We start from the raw sequence: 27,223 nt of genomic DNA, 5'->3' as shown, positions 1-27,223 counted from the left end.
CTGAGAAATGTGACCCAGGAGCTACAGGAGCCCTTCTGGAGGAGGAGCTGGTGGACAGGCAGGGAAGCCCAGGGCATCTCAGTTAACACAACTGATCTCCTTCTCTTGACTAGAAAGGGAAGCCAGGGCAATTGTACCCAAGGTGTCCAACATTAAAGGAGATAACTCTCATCCCTGCCTTCACCTACATTGGAGACACATATACTTCACCCTGCAATGAATAAAACATGAGTGGGTCTGTATGCTGCAGAGTTTACTTGATAAAGTTCCTGTAACCCAAAGTTATTGGAATTAGTGCATATTTGGCTGTGCAAAATAAAGCATTTCTTTCACTTGGTCTCTTCCCTCTGTGGATCGAGGGAGCTCGTGACTTTCACATGTGACTCACTGTGTGCAAAGAGCAAATATGGACAGAGTCTGGGGCAGGGAGAGCTTGGGGGGATCTTGGCATCTGTGCTTGACACAGAAGGTGTTTTCCATTGGTCTAAGGTTATCTGATGTGGAAAGTGGACTTCAGTGGAGGTAATGTGGATTTAATATACAGTAATGAGTTTTATTTTTTATTGAACTATGCCATCGTTTGTTTTTATTTGTTGGCAATTAAGAAGCATCCATCTGCTGTGTCTGTGTGCAGCTCTTTCTCCGAGTGAAACAGGTCAGAGTTGGTGCCAACAGGCTGAAACATGTAGCTACAGTCTGTAGCGGAGGAAGCTCAGATTTGCACAAGGCTGCTTTAAGTGCCAGGTGTTTGATGAGGGAAATGTTTGGGTTGGGGGTAGAGACGAAGATGGATTGATTGTCGGACATAAAGGGTCTTGATTTTCATATACATTCAAACTGAATTAGGAGGCGCTCAGGATCAATATCATTTGGAGATTGCTGATGCCAAGTAATGTGTAAACAGGAAAAAAAAGTGGAAAAAATCTTTTCTTATTGCTGTTTAGTAATAAAATATTTTCACTTTGATTACCCTCCTGAAATCTCTCTAGTTAACCACATCGGAATTGAAGATTTAAATGAAAATTATTCCCAGAGGCTTGGCTTGTTACGGTGTTTTGAATGTTAGTGAGACCTCTGGTACTGAATTCCTGAACTGAAGATCGTGAAAGACAGAACAGGCCCCTAGAGAAGTAAAACTCAGCAGCAAACCTCCAAGGTTCTGAGGATATCAGCGAGCCCCCCTGAGGACCATCACTGAGAAGAGACCATGGAGGGAGTGACCAGACAAGGAGACCATCCCTGGGGACTTGTGAAGCAGGAAGTCAGAGGCACTGGTGACAAGTGGAAAATCCAATGTGGAGTGTGGCTGTGAGAGCCCTTAATGTGTTTTGCCAAGAAGGACAGCCAAGCCCTGGCCCCCATACCCTGGGAATGAGGAACTGTTGCTTTGCAGGATGCTCCTGGCTCTTCTGGGGAGCAGAGTGATGTGAGGGTGTGGAATGTTGAGTGCAGGGGAGTAATAAGACACCTGCCAGGTTCTGTGGGGGGATGGGTGTCTTCTCGTGGGCCTCAGTGGAAGCGAGAGCAGCCATAGCCAAGAGGACAAAGACCTCATTTCTGTTGGCAGGGGGTTGTCCCAGATGCACCGAGGCCCTTGGTCATCCCCACTGAAGGCTGTCCTACATTGTCTTATGCCTCTGCTTATTTCCTTGCAGACTTTAGCTGCTGCCCTGTTTCCCCACCTCACTCTGACGCTGGGATCTCCCAAGCTTTACTCATGTCCCTCTGTCCTCACTCACTGTTGCTTCAAACAAAGAGCTGTGATTACCTGAGGACTTGCCAGTGCATGTGAGTTTCCCAATACCTGCCTTCTTCCAACACCCTGCTCATGCTCCTCGAGCACCCAAGATATCACAGCCACTGACTTGCTTGAATCTGCTATTTCTCTCCATATCCCAGCCTTGAAATGCATGTCCTCCTTCTGCTGCCTCAAAATCCAAACTCAATCTGTTTCACTTCAGCATGATGCCCTGCCCTCCCTCCGACTAATTCAAGTCTTCTTTCTGCCTTTAACACAACGACTGCTACACACTCACCAGTCTCTCCCTCCACTCCCATGTGTATCACAAGTCCTTGTCACTTCCCCAGCAGTTATGGAACCTCACTCCAGGAGGCTCGTGCAATTTCCAGGCTAAAAGATGTTTCCTGAGGCCCATCCAAGTGTTGAGAGTGAAGGAGGGGAAGGGAGCAAGTCCAGCTCATGGGACAGGTATCCTAAGAAAAGTATAGGGACGCTACCCAGTTGTGTAAGGATGGGGTCAGGAAGGCCAAGGCACAACTGGAGCTGAACTTGGCAAGGGATACAAAGAATAATAAGAAGGGCATCTAAAGGTATGTCAGCCAGAAAAGGAAGGTCAAAGAAAAAGTACCCCCCCGATGAACACAACTGGCAAACTGGTAACAACGGACAAGGAGAAGGCTGAGGTACTCAACAACTTTTTTCCTTAGTCTTTACTGGAAGCCTCTCTTCCCACAATTCTTGAGTGGATGGACTGCAAGACAGGGACTGGGGGAGCAAAGTCTCTCCCACTGTAAGAGAAGATCAGGTTCGTGACCACCTGAGGAACCTGAACATACATAAGTCTATGGGACTTGATGAGATGCATCCCAAAGTCCTGAGGGAAAGGGCTGATGTAATTGCAAGCCACTCTCCATGATGTTTGAGAAGTCATTGCTGTCAGGTGAAGTCCCTGGTGACTGGAAGAAGGGAAACATTGCACCCATCTATAAAAAGGGTAGAAAGGAGGACCCTGGGAACTACCAACCTGTCATCTTCACCTCCGTGCCTGGGAAGATCATAGCACAAATCTTTCTAGAAGCTATGCTAAAACACATGGAGGACAGGGAGATGATTTGAGACAGACAGCATGGCTTCAGCAAGGGCAAGTATTGCCTGACCAACATAGTGGCCTTCCCGGGTGGAGTGACTACATCAGCGGACAAGGGAAGAGGTACAGATGTCATCTATCTGGACTTCTGTAAGGCCTTTAACACAGTCCCCCACAACATCCTTCTCTCTGGACTGGAGAGATACAGACTGTCTGGTGGACTGTTCACTGGATGAGGAATTGGTTGGATGGTCACATCCAGAGGGTAGTGGTCAATGGCTCAATGTCCAGATAGAGATCGGTGACAAGTAGTGTCTCTCAGGGATCCGTGTTGGGACCAGTAATGTTTAATATCTTCATCATTGACATAGTGGGATCGAGTGCACCCTCAGCAACTTCGCAGACAACACCAAGTTCACTGGTGCCGTTGACACTCCTGAGGGGTGGGATGTCATCCAGAGGGGCCTGAACAAACTGGAGAAGTAGGTCGATGTGAACCTCATGAGGTTCAACAAGGCCAAGTGCAAGGTCCTGCAATGAGTCGGGGAAACCCCCACTATCAATACAGGCTGGTGCATGCAGGGATTGATAGCAGCCCTGTGGAGAAGGACTTGTTAGTACTGGTGGGTGAAAGGCTGGACATGAGCCGGCAGTGTGTGCTTGCAGCACAGAAGGCCAAGTATATCCTGGGCTGCATCAAAAGCAGTGTGGCCAGCAGGTCAAGGGAGGAGATTTTCCCCCTCTACTCTTTTCTTGTGAGACCCCACCTGCAGTACTGTTTCCAGCTCTGGAGTCCTCAGCACAAGAAAGACATGGAGTTGTTGATGTGAGTCTAGAGAAGGCCACAAAAATGATCAGAGGGCTGGAGAACCTCTCTGATGAAGAAAGGGGAGGGGAGGGAAAGAGAGAGGAGGAGAGGGGAGGAGAGGGGAGGAGAGGAGAGGGGAGGAGAGGGGAGGAGAGGAGAGGAGAGGAGAGGAGAGGAGAGGAGAGGAGAGGAGAGGAGAGGAGAGGAGAGGAGAGGAGAGGAGAGGAGAGGAGAGGCCGGCAAAGTGGAAGTGCATGGGAGGTTGGCTGGGAGGTTACTTCTGCTGCAGGAAGAGAGAGATGCCAGGAGAGGCATCGTAGCTGGTAGGTTGGTTTTGGGGTCACTTGTTTGGCAACCTGACTGAATTGCAGCAAGCAAGCAGGTACTGTGACATCATCAAGGACATCACAAACCCCAACATGACACAGATGACTGCTCAGGGCGGGTAGAGGTGGATGAAACCAACGTGGTTGGGCTGTTGCTTGGAGGTCACCTCATGACAGCAGTGTAATCATGAGGTCATTAGAAGCACCAGCTTTGAAGGCTGCAGGCAGGTGAGTGAGCCTCTGTTCAGGCCCTGCCCTGGGGTGAAGACACCTGTACATCAGATGGGAACATACGGGACATGGCATGGGAAACTGTGGGAGGTGACAGAGATCCGTGTGAGAAGGGACTAAAAGTCCAGGCAGCACCATGTGTCCCAGCTGGATCCCACAAGTGGTTGAAGAGGAGAGACATGAGAAGAGACCAAACTGCACAGATAACTTGTTAGTTCTAAATCTACCTCACAGTCCACTTGTCCAACCTTCACTTCATCAGCATGGCTAGGAGGATAGGCTGAAATTCCTGGATGATGCTCTTGGTCATATGATTCCATTTTAATTAGTCCTGCAAGGAACAGGGAGCTGGACTCGATAATCTTTATTGGTCCTTTCAAACTTGAGATATTCTATGATTATATGAAATCTTCCAAGATGCTTCTTGCCTTTCTTCAAGGTAGGACTGACATTTGCTTCCTTCCAGTCCTCAGGAAACTCTCCAAGTGGTGTGATGTTGCCTCTAAGGCCTCAAACATTTTAAGTTCAAAGTATAATTGTGAATGACTAATTGTTCAGATTGGGCCCTCCTCACAGCCTACAACACCTGTGCAATACATCGTGATAACAAGTGAGAGTGACACATGCACAAAGCTATGGCTGGAGGGGGATGATATTCTAACAACCCTGAAGTTCTTGGCAGATTCAAGAGAATCCAGCAAGATTGGAAGAGCCTTAAACATCTCAGAACACTCAGGTCGAATGCATAACATTGACTTTATTACTATGGGAGGTTGAGAAAGCTGGATTTGTTCACTCAGGAGAAAAGAATGCTTTGGGAGACCCTAAAACGGACTTTCCACACCTACCAGAAGGTAATCCAGAAGAGTCAGGCTCTTCATTGTTGTGCATGATGGGATGATGAGGACCAATGATCAATGAGGTTTCCCAGAGAGTAGCTGCCATCTCCATCTTTAGAGGGCTTGAAGCTCAAAGTGAATTAAGTCATACGCAACCTGGTCTGACCCTGCCAGTGACCCTGCTGTGAGCAGGAGGTTGGACTAGAAACCTCCTGAGGTCACTTGCAGCCTGAAGGATTCCATGTTTCCACCCACTGTGGCTTTTCTCTTGATGATTTTAGGGAAAGCACTCAGGTTGCCCATGACCATGGAAGTAGGGCATAAATGTGGTCAGATCAAGTTCAGCTTTCTTGTCTTGCTCTAGTCAGTCTTTTGCAGGTGAAGGGCTGCTTGGTAGGTACCCCTGAACAGCCCTGATCATATCCTTGGCTTCCCCTTGTATTTTATTTTCCCTTCTTTAACTCCTTCCGGATTGTTTCCTTTGATCGTGCTCATGCCCTCCCATACAAACAGTCCACCTCTGGTTACCCTTTTCTCATCAGACATGGTGTGTCTTGCTTTGCACCTTCACGAGGTGTTTCTGGGATGGTCGCCTTTGCAATGCCTATCTTGGTCTGCAGTTTCATTTAACTTGTATGTCCTCATGAAGGCAGGCTCAGACTTGACTGGTCGAAGAGCAATCTCAAAGAAAAGGCCCTGGGCATTACAAGGGATGCCATAGCAGTGGTGGTGATAAACAGGAATATAGCCACGTGCATGCTGGGCTGCACTGGGAGGAGCGTGGCCAGCTCGACAAAGGGAATTGTCATCCGTCTTGACGCAGCACTGGTGTGGCCACATCTGGAATAGGGTGTACCAGTGTGGGGCTGCACGATTTGGAGGAATGGCAAGAAACTGGAGATGATCAGAGGAGGTCTGCCAAGATGATGTTACGGGCCATGTGTGGAGAGGCTGAGAGACCTGGGCTTCTTAGGCCTAGTGAACAGGAAGATCTGGGGAGTATAGTATCATGTAGCCCATGACAGTTTAAAGTTGCTTTCAGTGGTGGTGGCACCTGCAAAAGAGCATGGGGAAGGAAAACCAGCAAAAACTGCAGTTTATGGGGTCCAGACTGGACATGAGAAAGAAAGAAATGTCACTCCAAGGGTCGTGCTATGGTGCAGAATGTCACCAGAGGGAGTCTGGATTAGGAACAGAGTCTGTTTCAAGGAGCAGTCACTGGTGAGGACAGAGAGACATCGGTACAGGTAGGAAGGTGCCTGGGGAGGTGAAGCAGGTTGGATGTCTGCTGCCTGAAGAGAAACAGACACAGGCATGAGACAGCCTAGGACAGCCTGCGGTAGAGATGGCCCAGGGTGCTGACAAGTCCCTGACAGAACTGAGGCCTTGGTCCCCTTGTCTATGGCTGATGCCTCTGCCACCAAGGCCTGTGAGTAGACGCGTTGTCCTTATGCCACTGGAACCTCCTTGCCCCCTTGCCCCCTGGCAGAGAGGCCAGGCAGTGTGATACCATTGTCCTGCACTTGGCATCACACAGCCCACATCCCACTGCCCCAGGAGGAGCCCTGAGTCACATGTGAGGAAAATGATCTGCATTCTCCAGGGCGAGCCCTGAGTCACATGTGAGGAAAATGATCTGCATTCTCCAGGGCTAGGGGTCAGCCTTGGTGTTTGGCTTGATAAACACAACAAGGCTTGACAAAGCACCAAAGCCACTTGCACTCTGCCTTTGCTTGTGTGCCAGCACTGCCCCCGATTTTCTGCTATATGGGTCCATGGGGAGGCTTTGTTAGTAATGGCCCTCAGTGGGGCCCATTAGTGCTTCAAGGTACTTTGGGTTTTGCTTCTGACTTTGACTTCTGGAAAGGTTTGTGCAAATGTCCTCTCAGTATCTGAGGTTCATGGACTCAGCACCAAATGTACCCTGGAGCTGATTACAATGCAGAAAGCCCTAATGTTCCTTTCTGTTCCTAAAAATTTTTCAAGTCTTCATGCCCCGTACAGCTAATGGGGGATGTTTCAGTGGGGTAGGTAAAGAGGAAGAGTTCAGTGAGTACTTAATAAAAATCAGGTTTGCTTGTTAAGGGTATTTTATCTAATTTTCAGTCTACTGAAGCAGGGATAGCAGCACGCTCCAATGGATATTGATCCAGGTTGTCTCCTAAGGAGGTCTGGACAGGAAGGACAAGCAGTCCCTGGGGTCTCTATGGACAGCCTTGCTCCTTACCTCCCCTAGCCTGCCTGTTCCCTCATAGGCCACCTGCGACTTGCATCACTTTTCCTCACATCAGACTTCTTCTCCAGGTCTTCAGCTGGATTTTACAGCTCCTTTGCACCAGCTCCCACCTGCTTTCCTTGGAGAACTGGCTGCACACAGGCAAAGAAAGGTTTCTCTTCTTTGCCAACAAAGAGAAGTTAAACACAATACAATTTAATAAACTTTAAAACTCTCTCCTCAGCTGTATGCTAAGTCCAAGCAGCATTTAACATGATCCACCTTTCACTAGGGATTTCCGTACAAGAGCTCTTCTAGGCAGAGGGAAAAGAAAGGATACAAATAAACACAATTAAGGTGTTGACTAAAGAGTTAATCAGACTTCTGAAAGATGGGATAAGTTTCTAACTCTCTGAAGCTCAAAACAGAACCCAGATAGTTGAGAGGCATCTGAATGACCAAAGAGCAAGTGGAGGAGGAATCCTGGGAGCAATGGGTAGGGCATAAGTCCAGATAGTCTGCTGAAAAGATGTCCTTAGCCATGGCCATTGAATCAGGAGAGGTGGAAACACCTGAATGACAAGTGAGATGAAATAATAAACAGAGCAGCGGTAATACAAGCACAGGGGAAGATCAATATTTCTTCTTCTGCCGTTGGTCCACTTCCTGGATATTCCCATTCTGTCATGGTGGGAAAACATTGCCATGTCTTAAAAGTACTCCAGTGATTCAGCTGATGAAAATCTGCTTCTATATTTTTTATTTAATGTAAAAAAATAATTAAACATTGTGCACCTTTCCAGGCAGACATCAGTTGTCTGACCATAAACAGGCAGTGTCACTTTTAGGGGCCGCAGTGTACCTGGTGCTGACCTGGGATTGGCATCTATCACAGAGGAGCTGTGGGAGACCAGAGCACCTTGCAAGCTGCAGATGGAGGCTGGGCAGGGATTCCCAGGGCATCTACACTGGCACCAGGTGTCTGTGTCCCTGTCGCTGAAGACATTTGTGTCCTACACCCATTCCCAGTTCTGGAAAACACTTTCCTTTTCAAAAAAAGGAAATCCCCCACAAAGACTGAAAAAAAACCCTGAAAAGCCTGTTGACACATTTCTTTGTTTTGTTTTTTTTTTTGTCTTAAATTCTTCTTACTTTCATTTTCATTGACATTAACTGACATCTGACAGTCGTACGGGCATTAAAATGAGATCATTTGGTGTGTTGTACAGAGCCCCATGCCCCCAAAACCTTCCCTGCCCAGGACTCCTCAGTCTTTGCCCAGACCGAGTCACACTCAGGTGTCAACCTCTCTTCACTGAGCTGGATGTTGGCTTAGATGGTCACTTACAGCACAGGAGGATTCATGCCCCATAATCATCAGCTCTGCTCCAGTTAGAAACAGGGCCCAACATCATCACAGGATCATAAGACACCTGAGGTTGGAAGGCACCTCAGGAAGTCTGCAGTCCAACCTGTCAGAAACAGGGTCAGACCGAGCTGTTCAAGGCTTGATTCAGTCCGAGTTTGAAAACAGCCAAGGACAGGGACTGCACAGCCTCTCTGGGTGACCTGTTCCAGCACTTGGCTGAGCTCCTGGGGAAAAAAGTTTTCCTCATGTTCTGGCTGCACCTCTCCTGTTTCAACTTCTTCCCATTGTCTTTTGTCCTCCCACCATGCACCATGGTGAAGAGACAGGGTCTCTATTCTCCATGACCTCCTCATCGGTACTGCCCAGCTTTGATGAGATCCTTCCCAGCCTTCCCTTCTCTGGGCTGGACAAGCCCAGCTCCCTAAGCCTCTCCTCACAGGCAAAGTGGTCCAGTCCCTGGCTGTCCTGAGGGCACTTTGCTAAACCCACTCCAGCTTGCCAATATCATTCCTGAATTGGGGATCTGAAATCTGGATGGGATATTCCAGAGAATCCCTTCTCTCCATCTCCTGGCTCTGCTCCTTGTCACACCACCCAAGATGCTGGTAGCCTCCCTTGCTGCCAGGGCACACGGCTGCCTCCTGTCCAGCTCCCTGCCCACCAAGACCTTTCTCATGGGGTTGCTCCCAGCCAGGCAGCCCCCCAGCCTGTGCCATTACCAGGGTTAGTACCTGCAGGGGCAGAAAGCAGCATTTGTCCTTCTGGGTTTTCATGAGGTTCCTGCCAACACGTGCTCTCCTTCTCCTTGAACCACTTAACTGAACATAGAGGCCTGGGAGACCTTTTCAGGAAAGACTTGGACAAAGAAGGCATTGAGTCCCTCAGCACCAGCATCAGTGTCTGCTGTTGTTAAATTCCCCTACCCACTCAGCAGCAGCCCTGCATTTTCCTTTTTCAGCCTCGGTCTCTAACACAGCCATAGAAGCTCTTGTTTTCACTCTTGAATGTTCTTCCAGCCATGAACTCCAGGTGAGCTTTGCCTTTCCCAAAGTAACACCTGCACAGCAAAGGCAACGTATATAAATTCCTTGTCTATCCCTGTCCTTGCTGTCATCCCCTGGCAGCTGCTTCGTGGCCCCTGTCTGAGCCCTGTGCTGTGAAGCCCATCCCCACTGCCCCACATATGGTCCCATAGCCCCACTGTGCAGGCACAGCACAAGACAAGGTGCATTCAGGATGGGGAATGGTTCCTCTGACATGATGCCCACAGCAGTTCTTGGTGGGTTGTTATCCCATGGCTTCCCTGTTAGGCAACCTCTGCAAGTCCCTGGACAGGCTATGTCACCTTTGGGGCTTCACAGAGAGCCCTGCTCCAGGGTCTGACAGGGTCTGGGCCAAGAGAGAGGCTGGGCAGGGCTGGCCAATCCCCTGATAAAGGCACTGAGCCCAACAGCAGGATGGAGATGGCTTTGCAGCAAAACTCACCCATAAACCTAGGGTGAGCAGCCAGTGCTGGAAATGGCCGGTGAGAGAGGCTGGGGGTGACAACTGCCCTGGGTCACCTTCCTGGTCTGTCCATGGCACCAAGGGCACAGACCAGCCCCCTCTCTCCTGTGCTTTCATGTCTCAGCTACCTTCCATGAGCCCCTTCCCGTGCTCTCTGCAGGGCCCTAAGCTGATGGTGATGCTCTGCAGAGTAAGCAGGCTGTGGTGCATGGGAGCCAGAAGGAGACAGTCCCCGGCAGATCCCTGCTGATCATTCACCATCTCCAGGGGCAGTGGCACCCACAAGTGCACATTCAGTCCAAGTCTCCTTCCCTAATGCATCGCCCCATGCCCTCCTCCACTCAGCCCATGGAGAACCCCAGAACAGCAGCACAGCCTCACGGGAAAAATCTCTTCAGCCCATTCCTGACCTTAGCTTTGGAAAAAGAGCCCAACCGCCAGACACCAGCACTGAGGAAACCTCCTTTTATTACAGAGATGTGACATGGGAGGCCAGCTGTGCCATCGTGTCAGACACATCTGCAGAGACCTCTGGGTCAGATGGACTGGATTCATGACTCTGGTGAAGTTGGGCGAAAGCAGACTTTCCTGAATAAACAGAATTACCACAGATACAATGCACAAAGCACAGGAGGCTCCCCAGATACACTAGAAATCACTTGTGAAGAGAAGTTGGCAGCAGATGTGGCTGCTGAAAGACTACTGACTGAATCAGCGTCTTCAGTGCGTCCTTGAGTTCCTGATTCCTCAAGCTGTAGATAAGGGGGTTCACTGCTGGAGGAATCACTGAGTACAGAACTGTGACCACCAGATCCAGGGATGAAGAAGAGAGGGAGGGAGGCTTCAAGTAAGCAAACATGCCCGTGCTGATAACCAGGGAGACCACGGCCAAGTGAGGGAGGCACGTGGAAAAGGTTTTGTGCTGTCCCTGCTCAGAGGGGATCCTCAGCACGGCCCTGAAGATCTGCACGTAGGACAGCACAATGAAAAAAAAACACATTAAAGCTAAGCAGCCACTAACCACAATAAGTCCAGCTTCCCTGAGGTAGGCATCTGAGCAGGAGAGCTTGAGGATGTGGGGGATTTCACAGAAGAACTGATTCACAGCATTACCTTGGCAGAGGGGTAGTGAAAATGTATTGGCTGTGTGCAGCAGAGCATAAAGGAAACCTGTGCTCCAGGCAGCTGCTGCCATGTGGACACAAGCTCTGCTGCCCAGGAGGGTCCCGTAGTGCAGGGGTTTGCAGATGGCAACGTAGCGGTCATAGGCCATGACCGTCAGAAGACAATACTCTGCCACTATCAAGGCGGCAAACAGAAAGAGTTGGACAGCACACCCTGCATAGGAGATGGCCCTGCTGTCCCAGAAGGAATTGGCCATGGATTTGGGGAGAATGGTGGAGATGGAGCCCAGGTCTAGGAGGGAGAGGTTGAGGAGGAAGAAGTACATGGGGGTGTGGAGGCGGTGGTCGCAGGCTACAGCAGTGACGATGAGGCCATTGCCCAGGAGGGCAGCCAGGTAGATGCCCAGGAAGAGCCAGAAGTGCAAGAACTGCAGCTCCCGTGTGTCTGCAAATGCCAGGAGAAGGAACTGGGTGATGGAGCTGCTGTTGGACATTTGGTGCCTCTGGATATGTGAGACTGTGCAAGGAGGAAATAACAGTGAAAAGTTAGGGTAGATTTTTCTGAATAAAATCAAAGCCATTTCCCAATAACCCTCTCCCTGCTACACACACACACCGGTTTTCCTTTTCTAGGAGAATGTCCTTCAGCCCCTTGCCTGGACCCCTGGTGTATGGTGGCTGAATGTGTCATGAGGAGCACGACATCTACCCACTGACTGCTGAGGAGTCAGCCCTGCTCTGCAGCAGTCGGTTCATGGGAATGGTGTCTTCAGGGAGCAGACCTGGTGTTCACCTTTGTCAGATGGAACCACTTGTAATGTACAAGGGCCTGTCAACAGGTGCACTCCCAGTGTTAAGGAACCAGGATGGCAGAAGGCATTTCGAGGGGTTTGGTATTTTACAGCTCCTCCTCCCATCCCGGGTAGTATTCTTGGATGTCAGAAACTGTCAGCATTTCTGCTGCCCTCAGGGAGAACGAAGTGAGTCCTGCAAGTCAAGAGGATTGCCTGCAGCTTAGTGCAGAGTGAGGGAAGATGCTCTGTCCCTGTGACTTCCCCAGACTGCCTAGGGTTTGCACCTTCATGAGATGGAGGGTGATCAGGCTCCCGTGTTACCCTGAAAATAAACCAGACACTGCTGAGAACAGAGACCCATGCAGAATACTAAATGTCTCATCCTTTCTCAAGGTCTCAGCACCCCACATTTAGCAAAGGACACACATGGCTCATTTCCTCCATTGTAGCATCTCTGTGCTTCTCCATGGGCCTTTCAGATAACAAAAGGGTGCTAGGGGACAGGTTTGCATTCTGGAAGGCAACTCACAGCTTGGAAGGAAGCTTCAAGGAAGTAGCAAAGTGTCTTAATGATAGCATCTGATTAAGGGAAAACCAACTTATTCTCCAGTTCCACAGGTGCGAGGAAAGCTGGGACACTTGTTCCCATGGACACACCTGCATGAAAGGACCCACAAGATCAGGGTGTGACTCTGCAGCTGAAACTCCACCTCCCAGAGAGCCTGGCAGCAAGAATGAAATAACCACAGCAATAACAGAGACAAGTGGAGAAACAAGGGGAAATCCAGTGGGGGTGTGGCTGGGAGAGGCCAGGGCAGAGGCAGCCGGGCCCTCAGGACAGCGGTACCCTGACCCAGCTGTGCACGCCACCTCCCACACACCAGCATTGCCGGGCAGCTGCTCTCAGCCCCTGTGCTCTGCAGAGGGAACTGGGCACGTGGCTGGAGAGCTGCACCACGCCTCTGCTGGAGCTCTGGCTGCACAGGAGGGGGTTCATGTCCTGGACCCCACGGCCCTGAGGGCAGAGGCTTTGGTGGGTGGGAGAGGAGGCAAGGTGGCTTGCTCAGAGGAAGGGGTCTGCATTGGAGGGGGTCACAAGGAGTTTTCTGAATTCTCCCTCCCACAACATTTCTGGTTTTAATTTCCTCTCATTCCCTGATCATTTCCCTGCTGCCTGGAGGATTTTCCTCCTGTGAGGTGTTTCCCTGTCAGCACTCACAGACCCCATTGCAACCTCTGTGCACTCACCTACACAAACCTGCCTGTTTGCAGGGCACTGGCTGCGTGCATGTTCCTTTTTGGAGGTTCAGAAGGGCAGAACACCCTGATGGGTCCAGCAGAGCTGATGCTGGTGCTGTCCACAGGCAGAGGAGTGGCTGAAGGAAGTTTAGGAGGCTCCTAGCAGACCTACTGACCACTCAAAGCTACAGCTCAGGAGTCTCAATGACTTGTTCAAACTTGAGAACATTTTTGTATTTCTCTTTCCCTCCCCCCCCCCCACTCCCTCTCCTGTCCCCTGCTCTCAGAGTAGGAAACTGAAAACACAGACTCAGGAAATCTCTTTATCTTTATAGCAAACCCTGCCTTCACCTTCCTCTTGAAACATCCCCTTGCAAGTTTCCTAGTGCTGATCTGGAGCTGTGAGCAGCCCTGGCCCACACAGCACCCTCTCGACAGCAGAAGGACCCTGCCCTGCCTGGGCTCACTCCTTCCACCCACAGCTTCTCCCTGCAGCACCACAGGGAGCTCCCCGGGCAGGCTGAGTGCTGACCCTGGGAGGCAGCAGAGTCCCTGCCCCGCCACAAAGACCCCTGGGGTGCAGGGACCCTGCTCTGAATGACAGCCCTGGGCACCCCTGGCTGCACACCCCTGCAGTTGTCCCCAGCAGAAGGCAGCCATCATGCTCTGTCCCTCTGGCAGTGCAGCAGGGAAGCCCTGCTCTGGAGCATGTTCTTCTCCTCTACAAGAGAGAGACTGTGAGAGACATCCTGACAGCTCCTGTACACTGTGGGATGCACCAGCTTCAGGTCATCCCACCAGCAACTGCCCCTGCATTGTCCTGCAGCCAGAGACTTACCATGTCGAGGGCAGTGAAGATTTCTCCCCCAGTGAGCTCTCAGCACCCTCCCACCCCACACTGCCTTTAACCTCTCTCTGCCTGGCTCCTCTCCCCTCGCTGCCTGCAGGCAGTGCCCTCAGCTCTGCTGCGCTCTGCAGAGGAGCTGCTCCTGGGCAGAGCTGTCTCTCTGCAGCGCTGCCCACTTGCCATGAGCTCCCTCCACCCCAGGAGCCCAGCCCAGCTCAGCAGCAGAGGGACCAGCCCAAGGTGTCTCTTCCTCTGTCCCCTCTGGGCTCCCTCCAGGTGTCCCTGGGGCTCCAGAGGAACCTGCTGTGAAACAGGCTGAAGCAATCACTGATGTTCCCACCTGAAGCTGGGGAGAGACAGTTCTTTCCAGCAGCAGCATTTCTCCTCTCAGAGACAGAGTGAGGTCTCAGACTGACATTGCCTTGTCCCATCATTACACAGGACAGCTGGAACGTGACCAGGAGGGATCTCCTTTACCCGTGCTGAGGGAAGGGATGCAGATGAGTCAATAGAAGCATCTCATTTGTGGGTTTGTAGTCCTGGGGCTAGAAGGGGACTCAGCCCCCTCCCATGCACACCACAAACCCACAGGAGGTGGGATTCCTCTTGCCTCAGGTGTTCAGGTGGGCACATAATAGACACCTGCATGTGAGCTCCTTGTCTCAGCCCCCATGGTGATTAATGGAGATGGAGGGCAGGACTGGGCTGTTCAGACACCAGCCTGGTGACATTGAAGGTGTCAGGGGTGGTCAGAGATGTGCAGGTAACTGCAAGCTCTAAGGGAGCAGTTCACAGAGACAGGCCAACATCCAGGACAGGCTGGAGAGCTGGGCAGAGAGGAACCTCATGAAGTTCAACAAAGGCAAGTGTAGGGTCCTGCACCTGGGGACGAATAACCCCCTGCACCAGTACAGGCTGGGGGTGACCTGCTGGAAAGCAGCTCTGTGGAGAAGGACCTGGGGGTTCTGGTGGACAACAAGTTCCCCATGAGCCAACAATGTGCCCTTGTGGCCAAGAAGGCCAATGGTGTCCTGGGGTGCATGAGGAAGAGTGTGGCCAGCAGGTCGAGGGAGGTTCTCCTCCCCCTCTACACTGCCCTGCTGAGGCCACACCTGCAGTAAGGTGTCCAGTTCTGGGCCCCCAGTTCAAGACAGACAAGGAACTACTGGAGAGAGTCCAGCGGAGGGGTACGGAGATGGTCAGAGGGCTGGAGCATCTCTGCTCCGAGGAGAGGCTGAGGGAGCTGGGGCTGTTCAGCTGGAGAAGAGCAGACTGAGGGGGGATCTTATCAACGCTCACAAATAGCTCAGGGGCGGGTGTCAAGGGGATGGGGCCAGACTCTTCTCAGTGGTGCCCAGCGCCAGGACAAGGGGCAACGGGCACAACCTGAGACACGGGAAGTTCCACCTGAAAGTGAGGAGAAACTTCTCTGCTGTGAGGGTGCCAGAGCCCGGGCACAGGCTGCCCAGGGAGGGGGGAGTCTCCTTCTCTGGAGATATTCAAACCCGCCTGGACGCGGCCCCGTGCAACGTGCTGTGGGTGACCCTGCTTGGGCAGGGGTGGGACTGGGTGATCTCCAGAGGTGCCTTCTGACCCCAGGCAGGCTGGGATGGTGGGATTGTGTGTTACTGGGTGCCCTGGGGTTACTGGGAGAACTGGGGTTACTGGGAGCACTGAAGACACTGGTCAGTCTGGGAGCACTGGTGTTACTGGGAGCCCTGTTGTAACTGAGTGCAGAAGTGTTACTGGGTACCCTGATGTTACTGGGAACACTGGGGTTTCTGGGCATACTAGGAGTATTAGTTTTACTGGGAGCCCTGGTGTTACCGGCAGCACTGGTGTTACTGGGCTCCACAGTGTTACTGGGCGGCCTACTGTTACTGGGAGCACTGTTGTTATTAGGTGCACTTGGGTTACTGGGCACACTGCAGTTACTGGAAGCACTGTTGTTACTGGGTGCGCTGGTGTTATTGGGAGCACTAGAAGCCTAGTGAGCACTGGGATTACTTGAAACACTGGTGTTACTGGGAGTACTGGGAGCACTGCTGTTACTTGGAGTACTGGTGTTACTCAGAGTACTGGGAGCACTGGGGTTACTTGATCCCTTCAGTTCCTGGGCAGGCTGAGTGCATTGGGGTTACAAGCACAGCACACTGGTGCTACTGGGCACCCTGGTGATTCTGGGCTTCCTGGAGTTATTGAGAGTAGTGGTGTTACTGGGAGCACTGGTAGCACTGGCGTTACTGGGTGTCCTGGTGTTACTGGGCGCGCTGGTGTTACTTGGAGGATTGGGGTTACTGGTAGCACTGCGAGCACTGGTGTTATTGGGAGCCCTGCTGTTCCTGGTGTAACAGGGCGTCATGGGAGCACTGCTGTTGCTGGGACCATGGTTTTACTGGGAGCCCTGGTGTTACTGGGCGCAAGGGTGTTGCTTGGACCCCTGGGTTTGGTGGGAGCTCTGGTGTTACTGGGCGCCCTGGTGTTACTGAGTGCGCTGGTTTTAGTGGGAGCTCTGGTGTTACTGGGCGCCCTGGTGTTACTGGGAGTCCTGGGGTTACTGGGCAGACTGGGACCACTGGTGTTAATGAGAGCCCTGGTGTTGCTGGGAGCAGAGTTGTAATTGGGTGCTCTGGGAGCACTGGTATTAGTGCGTACGCTGGTTCTACTGGACGCACTGGGGTTACTGGGCGCCCTGGTGTTCCTGGGTACACTGGACATACTGGGAGCACTGGTGTTACTGCAAGCACTGGAAGCACTGGTGTTAATGGGCACCCTGCTGTTACTGGGCGCCCTGCTGTTACTGGGAGCATTGGTGTTACTGGGCACTCTGGTTTACTGGCCATACTGGTGTTACTGTGGGTGCTGGTGTTACTGTGAACCCTGGTGTTACTGGGAACACCAGGTTTACTGGTAGCTCTGGTGTTTCTGGGATTGTTGGTGGTACTGGGTGCGCTGGGGTTACTGGGCGCTATATGGGCTTACTAGGAGCACTGGGGTTACTGGGAGCACTGGTGTTTTTGGGAGCACTCGGGTTACTGGGGGCCCCGGGAGCATTCGGTTACTGGGAGCACTGGCAGCACTGGGTATTACTGGGAGCAGTAGGGTTACTGGGCAGACAGGGTGCACTGGGATTACTGGGAGCACAGGACACTGTTGTTAATGGGTGCCCTGGTGCTACTGGTGTAAATTGGCATGCTGCGATCACTGGTGTTAATGGGTGCACTGCTTTTACAGGGAGCACCGTGGTTACTGGGAACCCTGGTGTTACTGGGCGCATCTATTTTACTGGTAGCCCTGGTGTTACTGGGCAGACTGGGAGCACTGAGTTACCTGGGCACATTGCTGTTACTTGGAGGCCTGGTGTTACTGGGACCACTGCGGTTACAGGGAGCACTGGGGTTACTGGGCACACTGGGAGCACTGGTCTTACTGTGTGCCCTGGTGTTACTGTGAGCACTGGTGTAACTGTGTGCGCTGGGAGCACTGGTGTTACTGTGAGCCCTGGTGTTACTGGGAATGCTAAAGTTACTGGGCACGCGGGGGTTACTGGTTGTCCTAGGGTTACTGGGAGCACTGGGGTTACAGAGCAGACTGGGAGCACGGGTGTTACTGGGAACACTGGGGTTACTGGTCAGACTGAGAGAAGTGGTGTTACTAGGAGCCCTGGTGTAACTGGGTGCAGAGGTGTTACTGGGAGCCCTGGGATTTCTGGGCAGACTGGGATCCCTATTGTTACTGGGAGCCCTGGTGTTACTTGAAGCCATGGGGTTGCTGGGCAGACTGGGGTTACTGGGAGCACTGGTGTTACTGGGCGTCCTGGTGTTACTGAGAGCGCTCGTGTAACTGGGTGCGCTGGGAGCGCTGGTGTTACCGACTGCACTAGTAGTGGTGGGTACCCCAGTTTTACTGGGTGCACTGGGGTTACTGGAACCCTGGTGTTACTGGGCATACTTGTGTTACTGGGAGCACTGGTGTTACTGGGAGTGCTGGTGTTACTGGGCGCGCTGGGTTTACTGGGTGCCCTAGTGCTCCTGGGTGCACTGGACCTACTGGGAGCACTGGTGTTACTGGGCACCCTGGTGTTACTGGACACACTGGGGTTGCTGCGGCTGCTGGTGTTACTGGGAGCACTGGTGTTACCGGGAGCACTGGTGTTACTGGGCACGCTGAGGTTACTGGGCACATTGCTGTTAGTGGGAGCCGTGGTGCTAGTGGGACCACTGGTGTTACTGGACAGACCTGGGTTACTGGGAGCATTGGTGTTACTGGGAGCCGTTGTGTTACTGGGAGCCCTGGTGTAACTGGGTGCAGAGGTGTTACTGGGTGCCATGGTGTTCCTGTTTGCCCTGGTGTTACTAGGAGCACTGGTGATATTGGGAGCAATTGCGTTACTCGGTGCACTTGGGTTACTGGGTGCGCTGGTGTTACTGGGAGCACAGGGAGTTCTGTGAGCAATGGGGTTACTTGAAGCACTCATGTTACTGGGCGCACTGGGAGCACTGGTGTTACTGGAATCCCTGTGGTTTCTGAGTGCACTGGGGTTACTGGGAGCACAACACACTGGTGTTGCCTGGTGCCCTGGTGCTACTGATTGCCTGGTGTTACTGGGAGCACTGGGGTTACTGGGAGCACTGGAGTTACTGGGCGCCCTCATGTACTGCGAGTACTGGTGTGCTTGAACTCCCTGGTGTTACTGGCCACACTGGTGTTACTGGCAGCCCTGGGGTTACTGGGAGCACTGGTGTTACAGGGAGCAGTGGGAGCACTGGGAGCCCTGGGAGCACTGGAGTTACTGGGAGCACTGCTGTTACTAGGAGCGATGGGGTTACTAGGCACATTGGATTTACTGGGAGCCCTGGTGTTAATGGGCACCCTGGTGCTACTGGGAGCACCGGGATTACTGTGCGCACTGGTGTTACTGGTGGCACTGCGGTTACTGGGGACACTGGTGTTACTCGGCATTCGGGGGTTACTGAGCAGACTGAGAGAACTAGGGTTACAGGGAGCACTGGGGGCACTGGGCGCCCTGGGGTACTGGGAGCCCTGGGAGCACAGCGTTTACTGGGAGTGTTGGTGTTAGTGGGAGTACTGTTGTAACTGGGCGCGCTGGGATGACTGGTGTTGCTGGGTGCCCAGGTGTTACTGGGTGCAGTGGTGTTACTGGGAGCACTGGGATTACAGAGCAGACTGAAAGCCCTGGGATTCTCTCAGCACTGCTTTTTATGGGAGTACTGGGAGCACTGATGTTATTGGGCACCCTCGTGTTACTGGGAGCCCTGGTGGTACTGGGAGTCCTCGTGTTACTGGGTGCAGGGGTGTTACTGGGTGTCCTTGGCACCCTGGTGTTACTGGGAGCGCTGGGATTACTGGGAACACTGGGTTTATTGGGTGCACTGGGGTTACTTGGTGTCCCAGGGTTACTGAGCAGACTGGGAGAACTGGGGTTATTGGGAGCCTGGGGAGCACTAGGTTTACTGGGAACACTGGGGTCACTGGGTGCACTGGGGTTACTGGGAGCCCTTGGAGCACTGGGGTTGCTGGGAGCACTGGAGGCAATGGGAGAAATGGGGTTACTGAGAGCACTGCTGTTACTTGGAGCACTGGGGTTACTGGGCAGACTGGAAGCACTGGGATTACTGGGAGCACTAATATTACTGGGTGCACTGGATTTACTGGGTTCCCAGATGTTTCTGAGAGCACTGGTCTTGCTGGGAGCCCTGGTGTTATTCGGAGCACTTGGGTTACTGGGAGCCCTGGTGTAACTGGGTGCAGAGGTGTTACTGGGCACCCTTATGTTACTGGGAACACTGGGTTTTCTGGGCATACTGGAAGCACTGATTTTAGTGGCAGCCCTGGTGTTACCGGGAGCACTGGTGTAACTGGGAGCACTGGTATTAGTGGGTGCCATGGGGTTACTGGGAACCCTGGAGTTAGTGGGAGTGCTGGTGTTACTAGGAGGTCTGGGGTTACTGGGAACACTGGGATTATTGGGAGCATTGAAGTTACTGGTCAGACTGGGAGCCCTGGGGGCACTGAGGTTACTTGGACCACTGGAGTTACTGGGAGCACTGCTGCTACTGAGAGCCCGTGGGTTCCAGAAGGCAGCTGCATGCTCCTGCCCTAAGAGCTGCTCAGCCACCTACGACATCGCATGCACCCGTGCACAGAAGGTTCCTGCTCCAGCCCTATCGCCTGCTCATGTACACGTGACATCACAAACCCCTGCACACCCCAGCTGCAGGCTCCTGCCCTGACAGGTACAGAGCCACCAGGGACATCACAAGCAGCTGCACATCCCGGGGTCCTGCTCCGCACTGGCTACTCGCTCAACTGTGGCCTCCCAGGAACCAGAATAAATCAGGGATGTGCTTCTGTCCTAGCACCCAATCAGCCATCAGTGACATCAGAATCAGCTGCAGAAGCCAGGTGCATACTCCTGCCCTATGACCTGCTCTGGCACATGTGACATCATAAGTACCTGCACCAGCCAGCTGCACGCACCTGCCGTAACTGCTACAGAGCCACCAGTGCCATCACAAGCAGGTGCACCAGCCAGCTGCAGACTCCTGGCCCTATCACCAGCTACAAGTGACATCAGAAGCACCTGCACAAGCCAGGGCCTGCTCCTCCCCTGTCACCTACTCAGTCACCTATGACATCACAAGCACCTGCACAAACCAGGTGTTCACGGAATCAACCAGGTTGGAAGAGACCTCAGGGATCATCGAGTCCAACCTTGGACCTAACACCACTGTGTCAACTAGACCATGGGATTAAGTGCCACATCTAGTCTTTTCTTAAACACCTCCAGGGATGGTGACTCCACCACCTCCCTGGGTAGACTGTTCCAATGCCTAATAATCTTTTATGTGAAGAAATTTTTCCTAATGTCTAACCTGAATCTCCCCTTGTGCAGCTTGAGTCTATATCCTCTAGTCTTGTTGCTAGTCGCCTGGGAGAAGAGGCCGATCCCCCCACCCTGCTACACCCTCCTTTCAGGTAGTTGTAGAGAGTGATAAGGTCTCCCCTCAGGCTCCTTTTCTCCAGGCTAAACACCCCCAGTTCCCCCATCCACTCCTCATAGGACATACCCTCCAGACCCTTCACCAGCTTTGTCGCCCTTTGTTGGACTCGCTTCAGCACCTCAATGTCTTTCTTGAAGCACGGAGCCCAGAACTGGACACAGTACTTGAGGTGTGACCTCACCAGTGCTGAGTATAGAGGGATATTTACTTCCCTAGTCCTGCTGGCCACACTATTCCTGATACAAGTCCGGATGCTGTTGGCCTTGGCCACCTGGGCACACTGCTGGCTCATGTTCAGCTGGCTGTCCACCAATACCCCCAGGTCTTTTTCCATTGGGCCGCTTTCCAACCACTCTTCCCCCAGCCTGTAGCGCTGCACGGGGTTGCTATGGCCAAAATGTAGTACCCGGCACTTGGCCTTGTTGAACTTCATGCCATTGGTCTTGGCCCATCTATCAAACCTGTCCAGATCCCTCTGCAGAGCCTTCCTACCCTCAGGCAGATCAACACTCCCACCCAGCTTGGTGTCATCTGCGAATCTACTGAGGGTGCACTTGATACCCTGTTGGGGCCTGGGTCGTGGAAGAACTATAGAGAGGACATACGAGTACCCTGTTGTGTACGTGCTGAGGCAGCATGAGACAGCAAGAAAGTATAAGGATGTGGCTTTGCTTAGGCTCATAGCAAGTATCCAATCGGAACAGCAGAAGAGGTGCGTGGACAGGGCGTGCACAGTGCTTGCAGCCAATAGCTTAAGGCGTGATCATGAGATAAGGAAGTATGTATGCTATAAAAGAGTTGTGTTAACTGCAATAAAATGGCTATCAGAGCATCATATTGGTGTGCTGTAGTCCGTTCCTCGCATGGACCCCAGCATTGTGGTGACTCCGACGTGATCTTTGCAATGGAGAAGAAGGAGGACCAGATGAAAACACGAGGGTGGCTGCCGTGCTGGCGGAGGTGAGCCGGGCCGTTCGAGAGAGACGGGGATCGTCTCATCCAGGTCAATCCAACAATACCCTCATCCAGGTCATCAATAAAGATATTAAACAGGTCTGGGCCCAGTACTGAGCCCTGGGGGACACCACTAGTGACTGGATGTCAACTGGATGCAGTACTGTTCACCACCACTCTCTGGGCCTGGCCATCCAGACAGTTCTTAGCTCAGCGAAGAGGGAACCTGCCCAAGCCATGGGCTGCCAGCTTATCCAGTCTGTCTGACACCTGTCTCTCAGGTGTCCACATCTGAGCTGGCCTCGTGCACTCCTAACACACACAGTGGGAGGCACCTCAGCCCTGTGGTGTGTCACCCTGCTCTGCACTCGTCTGAGATGTCCCACGGCATGGGGAATGGACACAGGGACCTCAGTTCACAGAAGCACATCCCCATGCTGCATTCAGGTGGTTCCCAGGGGACATTCCTCTCTATGTAAGTGACCTCAGGACACTGTCTGTCCCACAGGCCTTCATGGCATCCCCAGGAATAGCTGATGGCATTTGTGCTCACTCAGGTACATCCCACCACCCGCACATGATGTGCATGCTTATGTCCCATATGTACAATGCAAACACAGACTTCTGAGTCAGTCATTCGGTGTCCCTCCATGGAAGGATAAGCAACCTCTCTCAGCTGGGGTGAGAGGCCACTGCTGCAAATGGTGGTTGTTATTGGCTGGTCTGTGTCAATTGCCCTGGGGCAGCTTCTCCAGGGTGTTCAGCGAACATGGGCACAGACCGGGGTGTCCAGAGAACACAGGCACAGAGCAGACCCTGCTCTGCTGCTCCTTCACATCTCTCCCAGCATCCTGGCTGTGTGAGGACACTGCTGTGTGCCCCCACCCTGCACACTCCCACACATTGGCTGTTCACTTGTGGTTTCTCTCCTGGGCAATTTCCTGGGCATATTCTTGAGAGACACTTTAAATAAGACCTAAGCCTTCAGGCAGTGCCCTGAAGGGGATGATGGAAATGCTGTTATGGACGCCAGCTCTGTCACAAAAGTGCCCATTGCCTGTCCCCTGCCTGTGGTCACAGGACTGTCACACTGCAGGACTGTAACCGAGCTTCAAGAGCACTCAGACCTTACCGCAACACAAAATCTAAGAAGGAGAGCGCTGAAGTGCAAAGTGAGCAGCTCTGGGAAGACCAAGCGCTGGTGCTTCCTGGCTGTGCTGCTGTGTCAGGACTCATTTTCCCTCCACCTCTGCACACAGGTGCTGTCTTGCAGCTCCAGAGAAGGTCTTAGAGGAAGGATCTCAGACAAAAAAAATTAAATTGCTGGCAGGTCCTTTATTTTGCATAAACACAGAGAGATCATGGCTCCTCATTTACACATTCTGTGGGTAACACAGAAGCTGGATAGATACATCACTAGAAATGGCACAAAAAAAATGACATTTCATTGTGAGCAATATTATCAAAATTAAAACAAAGCAAAAATGTCCAAACCTACAACCAAAACCAGCAAAAACTATTGAAGATGGGCTGGGTGTGTAGTGAGTTGCATTATGAGTGATTTGTAGAAGACAAAGAGTTTAATGCTTTTGAAAATCATCCAGATATCAATTTCCACACTGCACCCTTGAGCTCCATGTTCCTTATGCTACAGATGAGGGGGTTCACTGCTGGAGGCACCACCAAGTACAGTACTGCAACCACCAGGTCCAGGGATGGAGAGGAGACAGAGGAGGGCTTCAGGTAGGCAAAAAGTGATGTGCTGATAACTAGGGAGACCACAGCCAGGTGAGGGAGGCATGTGGAAAAGGCTTTGTGGCATCCCTGCTGAGAGGGGATCTTCAGCACAGCCCTGAAGATCTGCACATAGGACAGCACAATGAAAACAAAACACACAAAAGTAAAAAAGGCACTAACCACAAGAAGCCAAGCCTCCCTGAGGTAGTCTGACTCTGAGCAGGAGAGCTTGAGGATGTGGTGGATTTCACAGAAGAACTGGTCCAGGGCATTGCCTTGGCAGAGGGGTAGTGAAAATGTATTGGCAGTGTGCAGCACAGAAATGAGAAACCCACTGGCCCAGGCAGCTGCTGCCATGTGCACACAAGCTCTGGGTCCCGTAGTGCAGGGGTTTGCAGATGGCCACGTAGCAGTCGTAGGCCATGATGGTGAGAAAATAAAACTCTGCTGCAGCACAGAAAAAGAAAAAAAAGACCTGTGCAGCACACCCTGCATAGGAGATGGCCCTGGTGTCCCACAGTGAATTGGCCATGGCTTTGGGGACAGTTGTGGAGACGGAGACCAGGTCAAGGAGGGAGAGGTTGAGGAGGAAGAAGTACATGGGGGTGTGGAAGTGGTGGTTGCAGGCTATAGCACTGATGATGAGGCCATTTTCCAGGAGGGCAGCCAGGTAGATGCCCAGGAAGAGCCAGAAGTGCAAGACCTGCAGCTCCCGTGTGTCTGCAAATGCCAGGAGGAGGAAGTGGGTGATGGAGCTGCCATTGGACATTTGTCCACTCTGGGCATGGGGGACTGTTGAAAGAGGAGAAGACATAAGACATTGACAAATTAAGGCAGACATCTTTGAGCCATTCCTATGCTGTTTCACAAAAAATCCCCTCAAAATTACTTCTCTTTCTTTGGGGGAACTTTGTTCAACTCCTTTTTGTAAGCTCAGTTTGTTCTGCTGAGTGAGGGCACTTTCTTTGAATGGGCAGAAATCCTCATCTTTCACATTGCTCTCAGCCTGAACCCTGGCGAGCCTTGAGGGACAAACAGGCTTCCTGTGCCCTAAGGCACAGTCAGGAGATCTGGTCTGCTCATGAGTGACCTTCTGGTCACCACAGAGGTTCTCTGTGCTTACACCTCTCTCCATTGGAGGGTGATCTCACTAACAATGTACTTGAAGAAGAAATGGACTTTCCTGAGCTCAGAAGAGTACAGTTTCAAAGTCCCTTTCTCCAAACTCTTCTCACTTTCCCCGTGCAGCTGAGCACAGAGTGATGTGGGGGATGGCCTGGCTGTCTGCTGCTTGGAGTTGTCCCTGCCAGAAGCTGCTTCTCTGTCTCCATAACTCCTCCTGTAAGTGCTCACAGACCCCATCCTACCTGCTCTATGCTCAGCTCTGCCCTGCAGACCACTCCTGGCAGCTGGGCACTGCCCAGGGGCATCTCCCAGTTAGCAGGTCCTAAAGAGTAGGTCAAGCACTGCTGCTGTAAGCAAAGGTGATGCTGGTGCTGTCTATAGGTAGAGGAGTGGGTGAAGGCACTTAACGAGACTTCTGGCAGATCTGCTGATCCCTCACTGTAGGGGTTCAGAAGTCTCAGTGACTTACTCAAACTTGAGAGCTCTTTTCCCCTTTCCCTTAGAAGAGAGCTGAGATCACAGACCCTGGAAAGGGCTTCATCTTTAAGGTAGCCCTGGCCTTGCCATTCCTCTTGAAATGCTGCCTCTGCCAATATCCTGGGTGCAATCTGTGTGCAGGCTTGACTTATGCAGCACCCTCTCAACAGCAGAAGGACCCTGCCCTACCAGGGCTCACTCCTTCAACCTACAGATTCTCCCCACTGCCCAATGGGGAGCTCCCCGGGCAGGCTGAGTGCTGACCCTGGCAAAGAGCAGAGTCCCTGTCCCGGCACACAGCCCACTGGGGTGCAGGGACCCTGCGCTGATGGACAGCCCTAGGAGAAGACAGCCAACATGCCCTGTCCCTCTGATGGTGCAGCAGAGAATCCCTGCTCTGCAGCACATCCTCCTCCTCTATACTGGAGAAGGATCTCACAGGCTGTGAGCTATTCCAGCTTTACAAGACCCCTCCAGGAAGCTCCTCTGCATTGCCCTGCAGCCAGAGACTTAGCCTGTCATCAGCTGAAAAGATTTCTCCTCCTTTGAGCTCTCAGAATCCTCCCACTCCTGATTGCCTCTGACCTCTCTGTGCCTGGCTCCTCTCCCCTCGCTGCCTGCAGGCAGTGCCCTCAGCCCTGCTGTGCTCTGCAGAGGAGCTGCCACTGACTCTTACATCCTTGACTAGATCTTCCTTGTTTGTAAGTATGAAGTTCCGCAGGGCACCTCACCTCACTGGCTCTTCCTTTTTCCACTCTGCTCCCACCAGCAAGTAGGCTTGGGGGAAGCGAGGGAACTTGGTAAAACTCCAGTGTGAATTGTGGTGAAATGAGAGGTGACCTGTGGATAAGTTCACACTGGAGGTACACCACCTGAGGGGGGAGTTGCCTTTCAATAAGCTCACGCCAGAACATCTACACCGCTGTAGGGACTGTGACGAGTCACCCACACTGGAGCAGGTACACCTCTGAAGGACTGCGGCCTGTGGATACACCTACACTGGAGTAGATATAGACACAAAGTTTCTTTTCTTCCCCAGACTGACAGTCCCAGTTCTCTCAACATACCCTCATATGAAAGATGCCCTTTGTGGCCCTTTGCTGGACTATCTCTGGTTGCTCCATCTCTCTCTTGTGCTGGGGAGCCCAGAACTGGACACAGTCATTCATCATAACCATCAAGGGTTTATGAGGGGAAAGTCCTGCTTAACCAGATTATTTTCCTTTTATGACAAGGTCACACATCTAGCTGAGCAAGTTAGTAGATGTGGTGTTTGGGGATTTCAGCAAAGCAGTATTTAGCCTCTCACAGTATCCTTCTGGATAAACTGTCCAGCCCACAGCTAGGCAAGTCCATCGTACATTGGGGGAGCAACTGCCAGACAGGTTGAGCTCAAAGAGTTGTCGCAAATGAGGTCACTTCTGTCTGGAGGTCAGTCACCAGTGGGGTTCCCCAGGGCTCAATTTTAGGGCCTGTGCTCTTTAATGTTTTTATAAATGATCTGGATGCAGGAATCAAATGTACATTAAGTAAGTTTGCTGACAATGCTAAATTAGGAGGAGCTGTGGACTCCCTCGAGGGTAGAGAGGTCGTACAGAGAGAGGTGAAGAGACTAGAGAGCTGGGCAAACACCAACTGTAATGTAAAGTAATCACAGAATCACAGAATCAATCAGGTTGGAAGAGCCCTCTGGGATCATCAAGTCCAACCATTGCCCTGACACCACCGTGTCAATTAGACCATGGCACTAAGTGCCATGTCCAGTCTTTTCTTAAACAC

At 52.2% G+C, this 27,223-nt stretch overlaps 1 protein-coding gene across 1 annotated transcript; it reads right to left on the bottom strand.

Annotated features, from left to right (window-relative positions):
* Positions 1–10,777: 10,777 nt before the first annotated feature.
* On the bottom strand, positions 10,778–11,740 carry LOC137677005 (olfactory receptor 14A16-like). The gene has a single exon (XM_068424196.1). The coding sequence runs from the start codon at positions 11,738–11,740 to the stop codon at positions 10,778–10,780; it is 963 nt and encodes a 320-aa protein (XP_068280297.1).
* Positions 11,741–27,223: the final 15,483 nt, after the last annotated feature.

The sequence above is a fragment of the Nyctibius grandis genome (assembly GCF_013368605.1).
Source record: "Nyctibius grandis isolate bNycGra1 chromosome 34 unlocalized genomic scaffold, bNycGra1.pri SUPER_34_unloc_1, whole genome shotgun sequence".
In the NCBI taxonomy this organism is placed as follows: Eukaryota; Metazoa; Chordata; class Aves; order Nyctibiiformes; family Nyctibiidae; genus Nyctibius; species Nyctibius grandis.
Note: the sequence above shows the minus strand (reverse complement) of the source record. Positions and strands in the feature narration are given on the sequence as shown.

What these genes read in the sequence shown, in the direction of transcription:
- LOC137677005 (XM_068424196.1), bottom strand. Translation starts at nt 11,740, where the DNA reads ATGTCCAACAGCAGCTCCATCACCCAGTTCCTTCTCCTGGCATTTGCA.